This window comes from Echinops telfairi, unplaced genomic scaffold (genome assembly GCF_000313985.2).
Source record: "Echinops telfairi isolate 266 unplaced genomic scaffold, ASM31398v2 ScPeMD7_7420;HRSCAF=8458, whole genome shotgun sequence".
NCBI lineage: Eukaryota > Metazoa > Chordata > Mammalia > Afrosoricida > Tenrecidae > Echinops > Echinops telfairi.
In genome coordinates this window covers 52,551,599-52,563,271 of record NW_022111320.1, presented here as the reverse complement: position 1 = coordinate 52,563,271, position 11,673 = coordinate 52,551,599, and the positions used below count along the sequence as shown (strand labels likewise).

Sequence of the window (11,673 nt, the reverse complement as noted above, 5' to 3'; positions counted from 1 at the left end):
CACCTTGCGAAGCTTTGGAACTCGCACCACCAACGGTCAACTGCGGATCAGTGCTTACAGGAGACACTTCCAGGGAAAGACAAAGGTCCCAAGTGAGGAGGTGCAGAGTCCCGTTCTGTCACGACTGAACACCCCGGGAAGTGTGGCCGCCCACAGACTTGTCTCATAAAAGCCTCTGCGAACAGGCCATGTAAGGCCAGAGTGACTGAACCTCTCAGTAAAGGGAAATGAAAGACAGCAAGAACAAAGAGCTGGCACTGCAAGGGATTAAAGGGTCTGGGGGCCCGGGCACAGACCTCCACAGACGGCCTTGCCATCGGGCTCCCTGACAGGAGTCTTAAAGAAGAGGGGGAAGGAGCACGCGCGGGTGAGCCACCTACTTGTGCTCATCATTCAAGATGTGAACTTTGAAGAACCGGGGCTGGACCTCTTCGGGCTTGTTGTCAGGGGGAAGGGCTTCGGGAGCTGGAAGCCACATGTTGAACTCTGCCAGCCAATTCTGCAGAGTATTGACCTGTCAGAGAGCCAGGCCAAGAGAAGGTTTCACGGATCAAGCCCAGAGCTGCTAGCAAAGGCTCGCCCCCCAGAGCTCTTCAGCGGGAGGTCCTTACCGGCACGATGGCGAGGACGGTCCTGGCGGGCGTGTGGTGGAGGAGGACGTCCACGAAGGAGACCACCTGCAGCGTCTTCCCCAGGCCCATGCTGTGGGCCAGGATGCAGCCAAACCCACTGCTGGTCTTGAACCGCCCCAGGGACTCCACCAGGTTGTCATACAGGAACCGGATCCCCCCGATCTGAGGGGCAAACACCACCACTGTCAGGGGCTGGCCAGCACCAGGCTCGGGAGACACGCTCTCGGGACTGCCACAGGCAGGCATGATGGCAGACGGGCAGAGACGTTTCCCTGCGCCCTGACTGGCCTAGTAAATGGCGGGAGCCTTCTTGGAAAAAAGCAAAACAAAACACTCAAAGAAAGCATTCGCTGGTGCCACAGTCAAACAGCACCAGACTCCCGGCCGGGTTTGTTATGCGGCCTTGGCTTGGTGGCTCCCAACCTTGGGACATCGCCTTGTCAGCACAGCCCATTCCCTCGAGAGCAGGTCTTGTGAGAATTCTCACGTCGCACCACCTCTGCTTTATGGAAATTCCATGCACTGGAGCAGGTTCTCAACGCATACTAACTCTGCTCCCCACTCGTGGCTGCAAAGGGCCCTAGACCTCTGATTCCATGTCGCTTCTGGAGCTACAGTTTCCCGTCAAAACTGCTCTTGAGGCAGGATCTGCATCAGTCTTACTGACCCGCAGAAGGGGCCTCAGCTCTGAGAGCCAGGAGACCCAGAGCCTGCCGCTGACGGGGCAGACCTGAGGCTGGCGTCCGCCCTTTCCTCCGGCTGCCACCGTGTCCGCTGCTAAGGGAAGGACCAGAGCTTCCTGTCCGCTCCCATGCCACACGAGTACTCCACGGCTGTGTTGTGGCTCACACAACCGGCAGCAGGCAGTGCCGGTGGCAAGGGAGCGCGGGGATGGGTTGTACCTGGTGAGGCTTCACTGCTCGCGCCAACTGTGGAGCCAGGAAGACGTTCTCCTCCTCCGGAGGGTGGTTCAAGTTGACGAGCACCCTGCCCAGAGCGTCACGCTGATTTAAGACATCATTGACGTGGGTGCCACCCTTCTCCTCCTCCTCCTCCTCCTCCTCACTGACAGACTCGCTGCTGTCCACAATGTGCAGTGTGTCCTCTTCGCCGGAGCTCAGCTCGATCACCTCTGCGGCGACAACAACACAGCCCCGGAGGCAGTGACACCCGCTGCCGGACCCGAGGGCACTTCGGGTGAGGGCTCGTCAGCATCTCCCAAACCCGGGTCTGATCTTTCCGTTTACTGTGCAGACCCACCCGCTTTTCTTATCGAAGGTGTGGCCCACTGCTCAGGAGGACACGAAGACACCGCTGGCTGGACCTTACCGTCTCGACTACTTTTCTCGTCCTCGCTGCCACTGCTGCTGTCCAGACAGATGACCTCCTGGGCCAGGACCCGAGGCGGCAGCTGGGGGCCATCTCCTGCTCTCAGGGCAATCTCCTCTAGGAAAAGAGCAGTCAACAGAAAGTCAGCGTAAAAAAAAAAAAAAGAAAGTCAGTGTGACCCACACGTCTCTCCATGAGCCCTCCAGCAGTGCGGCTCTTGGGGGAGGAGCCCCTAAGGAGAGAAGCAGGGCCAGGTCAAAAACCACAGCCTCTCTCCAAATTCCCGTTCTGAAGTACTGGCTCCTACTTCCGGTGCCCCCGTTACTATGAGGGTCCAAGACCTGGAGTTAGGGGGAGGGAATCTGAGTAAGAGCAGGTAGAGGGGTGCACTGGTCACCTTAGCTTGTTACATGCAAGCCTCTTGATCACTCACTCAGCAACGGGATGATTCAGGGCTCCCACACTGCCCTCGACCACTGTCGTCTCCTTACCGGGGAGCAGTCCCAGGGGGACGGGGAGCACAGGGGGCACGGGGGCGGCATAATCTTTCCTCTGCTGCTCCAGGCGCTTCCTTCTCTCCAACTCTTCCTGCTGGGCCGCTTTGGTGACCGGCTCCAACTGATCCTCCCGGAGCAGCTTTCTAAACGAGAGAGTACACGCTCCGTCACTGGAGATTTGGGCAAAGCTAATGGCAAGGCAAAGGAGGGGGCTGGTCGCCGCCAAGTTCAGAGAGTTAAGGGGGGAGGAGAATTCTGCCCTACCAGCCCCTCCCTGCAGAGAGCAGGAAAACAAAGCAAGACTTCAAGTCACAGGTGGTTCTGGGAGAGTAAATGCTCTATATGATTGACAACTATATGATTGAATGTTCTATATGAAAAGTTCTATGCACGAGACACCCCTGCCAACTAGTCTCTGCACATAATACATCACAAGAGTGCCATGGCTATACATGTCATTCACGAAGCTGAAAAGCAGCGTTCAGAGACACAGCTGTTTTGTACGGAGGTGGGGCTGTGGGTGATGCTACTTCCTATTTCCCAAACTTGAGGACTGGCGGTCAAGTTGTGATGGGGGTGGATGGGGGAGGGACAGCGGTCAGTGGCAGGAAAGAGCTGCTGGGGGAGGTCAGGAGGGAAGCAGATCTGGTCTTTTCTTTGGGCTACACAGTCCCCTGCCCCTGAGAGCTGAGTTCTAAGAAGATCTGGACTCGGCTCACTTCATTTCCCACGACTGGGCGGCAGAGCATCTCGCAAAGAGCACCTTAGCCTTGGGTTGCCTCCCAGAGCCCATAGAGGGAAACCTCCCCTAGTGGTCAAGGGCTAATCACAACATCCCTGGAGTCTCGGGCAGGCCAGCCTGCAGTGCAAAGACTACGCGTGTCCTGCCCTCCTCTGGAGAAGAGCCGAGCTAGCTCACACAGGTCCTCCGCTCCCAGCAGCCGTGTAAACGATGAAGGGCTTGGTTAGGCCGCACACCATGCAGCTCAGCTCACCGGATGTTTCTCCTCATGTGCGAGGGTTTCTGGGCTCTCTTCTTCTTGGGGTCCTCGGAGGCCAGGCTCTTGTCTTGGTGGGGCCTGAGCGGCTCAGAAGGCTCAGACTGAGATGAGGTAGTTGAAGTGCACCGTGGTGGCTGCTGCCCATCTTCCCCCGGCTGGGCACACTCCGTGTCACATACGCCATCCAGGGATGGCTCTGAAGAGACGGGGGAAAGAAACAACGGCACTGCACTTACTGGGAGGGAAAAATGGGGTCCAGTGTCGGACACACCTGGGGTTCAAATGTCAGCTAAGGAACTTTATCAGCTGGTGACAGACTGCTTCTCCCTCTCGGGGGTTTGACTAGCTCATCTATGGAATGGAGGCGATGCCGCCTTTCACAGCAGGGCTGGGGGCTGTGTGAGTGCTGACACCTGAGCCTGGTCCCAAGTGGGCCCACACCGGTGAGATCCGGCATGCTCCCCTGACTCCTCCTGCTCAACACGGGACAGGGCTACCGCAGTCCACACTTTGAGCAAGTGCTGTCATGCTTCAAACAGGGAGCATAACCCTCCCTTCAGAATCTCACTCATTCAGTCAGTAAATGGGGGCCTATCACAACACAACCACTGTGCTACATGCCTCAAAGGTATCTGGAAGCTTCCAGCCCTGGTGGCGTAGTGGTTACGGGTTGGGCTGCGATCTGCATGGTCGGCAGTTCGAAACGACCAGCAGCATCATGAGAGAAAGACTGGGCTTTCTACTCCGGTAAACAGTTACACTCTCAGAAACCCACAGGGGGCGCCGCGTCACACTGACTCCATGGTGAGCAGACCCACAGGGGGCGCCGTGCGTCACACTGACTTTGTTGGTTGGAGTTCCCTTCAAGGAGTTTGAGTTGTTTAGGGAAACAACATAAATACAGACACAACAAAGTAGGGTATCACAGGCAGGGCAGGCCAAAGGACCTCAACAGTTCAGAGCCTTGACATGCTTTTTCTGCCAGAGATAACTGGTTAAACTAAGGATAACGGTGCAAGGGTCACAGAAGGCACCACTCACAGATGATCAAATAAAAATTACATGGGAGGTAAAATCTGAGCAGAATGTCTAACGGTGATGCCTGGGGGTAGAGGGAAGGGAAGGTAGTGCCCTTGCCCGCAGCTGCCTTCCACTGCCCCACACCCCACTCTGTGGCAATGGGGCTTTCCCTACTGTCACCCAGAACACCCTCCCACGGCAAAAGCCCTCCCCACCTTTGCCTAGAACCTCCACCCACCTCTTCCTGGCACCCTCTCCCACATGTGGTAACGGGGCCTCTCCCACTATTGTCCGGCACCCCCATGCGCAGAGCCACACTTGCCACCTGTAACCACCCCAGCCATGCGCCCTGAGAGGGCCACCCGACCTGCCCTCCAAATGGGATCCTGGCTAAGGAGAGTGAAACCCTAGCGAGGTAAAGATGTAGCCCGAGCCCCCAGCACCACTGGCAATTCCTACCTGCAGAAGCACTCCTACCAGCCTCAAGATGAAAGCCCAGGGGTCTCTGGCTCCCTGGAAAACAGCACCAAGCGCCTCCAAAACGACCCTCAAGCAGCAAGCTACCTCAACAAGCTCAGCAAACAATCAGGAGAAACAGCACGCACTGTCAGAGGACGTTCCGGATCCAGTGGCGTCCACAGGACAAGCAGAACTAGAGCTACCACAGAAAGAGATCTTCAGAGTGCTGCTTGGGGTCATACAGGACAGAGGGACGCCTTGCAGACAAAGGATGAGACGATAGTAGGAGACAGAGGCCACACATCAGGTGAAATAGAGTACCAAAGGGAAATACAGGCATTAAGGGACGAAGTAACAAAAGCAAATCACAAGTTAACAGGCTTCACCAACAGACTAGAAGAACCGGAAAACAGTACCAGTGACCTTGAGGATAACCAGGCAGACTTCAACAAACAGGAAAGACAGTCAAAGAAGATCATCAAAGAAGCTAAGGAAAACCCAAGAGCAATGTCGGATGCAATGAAGAGGAACAACATCAGACTACTTGGGCTACCAGAACAAGGCACAACAAAGACGTCAACAGCAAAAACAGTGAGGGAATTCCTAGAGGAAAACGTCCACAATGCAATGAATGAGAATCAGGCAACCGTCCAGGAAGCCGAGAGGACACCAGCTAGACTGAATCCAAGGAAGAATTTGCCAAGAATCCAGCCAAATTATCTATCAAGATAGACAGAGAACTAACAATCTTAACAGACAAGGAAAAACTCAAATATGTCACACACACACAAAAAAAGCCAGCTCTACAAAAAATCCTTGCCAACCCAATGTGGTAGGAAACCACCACATAAAGCAACTCCACCCAGAAGTCAGCATATTGGGAACAGACCCCAAGATAACACTGGCTCAAAGGTGAGAAGAAGACCAGGATGACCCCACACTGAAAGGCACGAGATAACATCACAGAGTCCACTGATGGGGGTTAACTCTGAACATAAATGGACTGGACTCACCCATTAAAAGACAGACTAGCGGACAGGCGTAGAAAACACAACCCATCGATATGCTGCCCACAAGAGACAGATCTCAAGTTTGCAGACAGTAATAGGCTGAGAATCAAAAGCTGGAGAAAAATATACCAAGCAAACAGCAATTCAAAAATCTGAATCTCTGACAAATGGATCTCAAGATGCACGTCATAACAAAAGATGAGGGGCACGATATAACAATTCTCAAGCAAACCAAGAACCAGCGTGCATAGTACACATTTACGTACCTAACGAGAGACCCGCGAAACGTATCAAACGCTCCAAACGACGAAAAACGAAACCACAGGCAAACACTCCCTCCCTAGGCTCTCCCTGATGGATGTCAAAAACCTCAACAGACCCACAGCAAGAGAGGCAATAGACAAGGTCATCAAGGAAACACCAACCAAGATTCCTCCGGGCCAGGCAGTTTCCCAGGAGAACTTTACCAAGCATTCAGGAGAGAATGACAGCAGTCCTACCCAATCTCTTTCAGAACACAGAAAGCGATGCAAAGCCCCAACCCAACGGCCATGGAGGTGGTTGACTTTGGGTCAGATGAGTCAGTGTGTCACAAGTGCGCAGCGATGTTTATGGGGTCTCTGGCTTCTCCGTGACGTAATAATACTTGCCACACACCTCAGGAAACTATTCTTCATACAACTGTAAATTTCTGCAATTAATTTCCCCTAAGCCAAAATGTGACTTTTGTACATTCTTAATATTGAATCCCATGAATTTACAGCACAATCAAAATAAATTTTAACTTTCAAATAATTGCTCTACTTTATATTTTATAATATAACCCACCAGCAGCCACTCGGGGGGAAAAAACACCAGCCAGAAGGTAAAGAAACGTGCGCTTTGACAGGCCACTGGGGTAGTAGTGAGCGTCTGACTGCCAGCTGGGACTCCACGACTCCTGCTAATGGATAGGTTAGCCATTCAAACCCAGCAGCAACTCCAGTCTGTGGGAGAGTGTGCGGCAGGGCTTCCACACAGACCGCAGTCTTGGAAACCTGACGGGACACTACCACTCAAGTTTTATACAGCCAGAGTTATTAATTGCAGAGCCGACTCAGTAACCGTGGGTTTGGTATGTGGGGCAACCCCTCTAAAATCATAGGATCATAAACTTATTTGGCCTATGGCCTCCTCTTCAGGAGAAAAAACTCCTCACTGCCCCATTCCCACCCCAGGATTAACTGTACTTTAGCCACCATCCAAGATAGTGCATGTTAGCTAATCTTGCATCCGCCTTCGGGGGCAGGAAACACTGCTCTAAAGGGAGTCCCTGGGGGGTACAAACTGTTACGGCTCAACTATTACCCAAAAGATGGGTGATGGGAACACACTCAGAGCCCGCCGATTGGTTTCCTAAAGCCGACAGCCTTGAGAACCCAACGGACAATCCACTCGCACACCTGGGGCTGCCACGGGGACCGAGGCCAGGGCACTGCCGCAGAGCACAGCGTGTCCACACGGTGCCTTCTGCGGTCACCCTGGGAGAGCAGGACTCAGCGGCTGCTGCTTGCTCCGGGTCTCAGAAGGCTTCTGCCCTTGACAGGGTACAGCTCACTGCTTTTCTACTGCCGCATATACTCGAGTATAAGCCGCCCCAATAGCAGCCGAGGCACCTAATTTTACCACAAAACCCGCATTAAAAGTGTGCTGGAAAAACTCGGCTGGTACACAAGTATATCGATACTATTGGGGGGGGGGCCTAGTTGTGTCTGCCTTCTCTGACAAGTTTCTAAGATTGTTAAGATGTTGTGTCAACTTGGCAGACTCAGTGGTTTGGCAGTTAAGGCTTTGTAATCGGCCAAGACAAGACCTAATACGATGTAATTACTTCCATGTGAGATCTGCAATCAATGGAAAGGAAGGTTCTCCAGGGGTGTGGCCTGCTTCCAGTGTATGTGAATGCTATGGGAAAGCTTGCTTGCTTTTTACTGGATCTGGATACTGTATCTGGCTAGTCATTTGACCTCCACTTCTTTGGCCTCAAGCCAGCAGCATGCCTTACTGCACTGGTTCTCAACCTGTGGGTTGTGACCCTTTTGGGAGTCGAACAACCCCTTCACAGGGGTTGCCCAATTCTTCACAGTAGCAAAATGACAGTGATGAAGTAGCAACGAAAATAATGTTATGGTTGAGGGTCACCGCAACATGAGGAACTGTATGAAAGGGTCGTGGCATGAGGAAGGTGGAGAACCACAAGCCTGCTGATCCCAGGAGTAATTAGCAACCTGTAGTCACTGCTGCCAACTTCCGCTTTATTCACCTCTGCAGCCAGAAGCCTACTGCCTGCCTGACCTGTCCATCTTAGGCTCGCCAGCCAAAGTAAACAAAAGAATTCTGATGCTGTATTAGTCTAGGTACTTTAGGGAAACAAATCCACAGCAACTCATGTATAAGAAAGAGTTTTATGTCAAGAAAGTGTGCATCACGAAAACATCCCAACCCAATGCTGCCCAAGCCCACAAGTCCAACATTAACCCATTAACCCAACACCGGTCCACAAAGTCCTCCACCTCACAAAACAGAGGCGATGATGCCGACTGCAGGAGGAAAGCTGAGTCAGTGAACGAATAAGCATCTCAGCACTAGCAGGAGTCTCCACACGGCTGCTCCAGCACCCAGGGCTGCATCGGGATAGGTCCATGTGGCTTCTCCTTGGGGGTGTCTTGTAGGAAGTCAATCTTGCAAGCTGAAGCAGGGAACTGCTAAGGCAGCTGCACCCTGATGTGACCATCACAAAGCAAGAGACCCGAGAACTCGAAAGGCGAGGCTCACCACCCATTTATCCCTCCGCCTTTCAATTAGCCCCACATGTGATTATCGGCCAGGTTGGCACAATTAACTAACTCAGATGTTTAGTTCCATGCCTGCCAAGTGTTTGATGTACAGAACCAGAGGGTGCATATTTTAGGCCGTGTGGTCCCTGCAGTTATGTGAATCAGGAGAGGCCTCCTGCTTGACTTCTGCCCCACAGACTTGGAGCTTGTCAAGCACCTAGAACTCAGTGTGCCATTTCCCGGATAAAAATTCTCTCTATAGAAACCTCACTATTAAAAGAAAGAGAGAAACCTCAGTTTTCCCTTCTCTAGATACCACCCTACAGAGATTCTGGTTTGGGTTTGTTTTGTTTCATATCACAATACTGTGTCTCCTCTTGGTCACATTACACTACTTTACCTTACGTGACATTTCCCTATATCATGGTATAGGACAGTATCGTCTCTAACTTGACAGTCTTCAGACTTGACCTTTGAATGGCACACTGTCAGTAGATCACGTTTGACTTAGCCGTCCCCTACTGCTGGGCATTTGGGATGCTTCTTTCTTTTTAGCTGTAGCAATATGCTACAAATACCTTTGTACACATTAGTGTTCCCTTTTGATTGGCTTATTAATGGTAGATACACTACCGCTGACAACAAACAAAAGAATTCAGGCTCCGAGTACAGGAACTGGTCAACACTTCATGTCAAGGACCACACAAAGAGTGGAGGTTTCAGGCTTGAGGGGCCATCCTGGTTGCAACTGCACAACCACCACTGAAGCAGCAGAAAAGTAACTCTATATAAATGAGTCAGTGAACAAGAGCAGCAGTGTGTGTTCCAATAAAACTTTATTTACAAAAACAGGCAGTGAGTCAGATGTGGCCTATGGATATTAGCTTACCAACCGTGTCTCTCACAATGGGGATAAAAAACAATTCTATTTTTCTTAGTTTTACTGTATGCTGAATAATCCAACGCTTAAATCACTAGGACTGTGTTATTTTAATATAAACTGAAATTTGCATATATTCATCAAAGAGGTAACCACATAATTGTGAGGTTACAACTGTAGTTACAAAGAAAACTAACTGGAGCTGGGGGGGGCGGGTGGAGTTGAAGAACAGCAGCGTTTCCGGGAAACAATGGGAGGCCAGGCTTGGTGGCAGGAGGAGCAAGTGGAGTTCAAGAAACTGAAAAAAGACAAGGGCATCATCTTGTATTCTTCTCTCCGTTTTCTACGAGTTTTCAGGTGTCAAAAATTGAGGTTAAGTTAAAGTATATGGAATGAGAAGATGAGATTTAGAACGGGTGTCAGCAGTATCTGATTTGTTTGAAGCTAAAGATGTAGGCTTTGCTAGCAGTACTAAATTACAACAGCACACTACAGTCTTGAAAAGCATTAAGTTACTTTAACAATTACTGTTTCACACTCACCTGGCCATTGTGCCAGTGAAAGACTGCAGACACCCACGGGCACATCTTGTGTGGTCTCATTTCCATGAAAAACCAGAACAGGGAATCCACGGAGACAGAAAGAAGCAGCGTGGTTGCCAGGGGCTGAGAGAAAAGGAGGGGTGCCCACGTACAGCTATGGGGCTCCTCTTTTTCATGGGGAAAGGTTATGGAATTGGGCAGCAGTGGTGCGGTGGGCTGCCTGTTGGACTGCACCTCAAGGTCAGCAAGTTCAACTCCACCAGTCACTCCCGGGGACAAAGATAGGGCTCCCAACCCTTGTCAAGATGTGCGCGCTTGGACACTCCCAGGAGAAGTTTTGCTCTGTGAGTCAGAATTGACACCAGTGAGTTTGGTATTTTGAATTTGGTAACTGCACAACCTTTTGAGTATACTACAAACCAGTTAATTCTTTTAATTGGTGTGCTTTGTGCTATTTTATAACTTAACTAAATATTAAGTGTTTCTGCTTCCAGCTAATACAGAATAGCTTGGGAAAAAACAATACCTGCACCAAGAAAAACTATAAACATATCATCAACTAAAACAAAGCCAAATCATTCCCCTAGTGATTCACGAGTCCTGGGAGAACTTGCAGCAACTTACGGAACCCAAAACAGGAGGGAGAGCGCCGAGAGAGGGGTCGCTGATGTCAGAGACGAGAGTGGGCAGCACTGCAGAAGTTGAGGCCAACAGGACTTGCAGAGCAGGATCGCAGAAGCACCCAGCACTACCATCACTCTCCCCTCTCCTGTTTCAGTGTGGGTGCCGGGGCGCGGAGTGGAGCATCCAGGACACCCTGCCATGCATCAAACTACTCTTCCGTGGCTCTTTCAGCCAGCCATAGTCCCCACTGTATGATGTATTGTAAACCTTAGCTTCCATGGCCATGGTTACAGCCCCACTTTGGAGTGAGCTGTCCGTTATGTTAATGAGGCTGGACCAGGCTGGGATGCATGTGAGTCACCACCTTCTTAGGCTGTGACTGAAGTCACCACCTGTACTCACACTTGTGGTTCGATAGAGTCCCCGTGGGCATGCGCTGGCTCTGGATTCTGCAAGTGGCCTGATTCTGGGCCTGCGTCAGGGGCCTGTCATCTGACCCCATGCAGCCACTCCCTGGGCCTTTCGAGCCTGCGACCTGCTGTCTGGCCTCCAGAATGATGTCTGGATTTGGGATCTGACAACCTACACAACTAACTGCATACGCCGTTTCCCTAACGACTCGGGAATCCTGGGAGAAAGAGCAGCGAATCATAGGAGTGAGAGAGTACGGGTGGGAGGAAGGGTCATTAAAGTTAGAAAGTGATAGAGCAGTTTGAAAAAGTAAGACATTAGGAGCATGTTTAACTTCCGCTTCTTAAGAACCAGCTTTGCGGGTGAATAAGCAAATGTGGTGAAGAAAGCTGATGGTGCCCGGCTATCAAAAGATATAGCGTCTGGGGTCTTAAAAGCTTGAAGGTAAACAA

General features: G+C 51.4%; 1 protein-coding gene across 1 annotated transcript in view; it reads right to left on the bottom strand.

Moving 5' to 3' along the window:
* RAD54L2 (RAD54 like 2) overlaps positions 1–11,673 on the bottom strand; it is a 52,945-nt gene that overhangs the window by 25,405 nt on the left and 15,867 nt on the right. Inside the window, exons 2-7 of the mRNA XM_004715190.3 lie at positions 3,454–3,655; positions 2,453–2,601; positions 1,962–2,078; positions 1,535–1,764; positions 612–794; positions 381–514 (exon numbers count right to left, since the gene is read on the bottom strand). Coding sequence (XP_004715247.1) covers positions 381–514; positions 612–794; positions 1,535–1,764; positions 1,962–2,078; positions 2,453–2,601; positions 3,454–3,655 — 1,015 coding nt within the window. The remainder of the gene's footprint in view (positions 1–380; positions 515–611; positions 795–1,534; positions 1,765–1,961; positions 2,079–2,452; positions 2,602–3,453; positions 3,656–11,673) is intronic.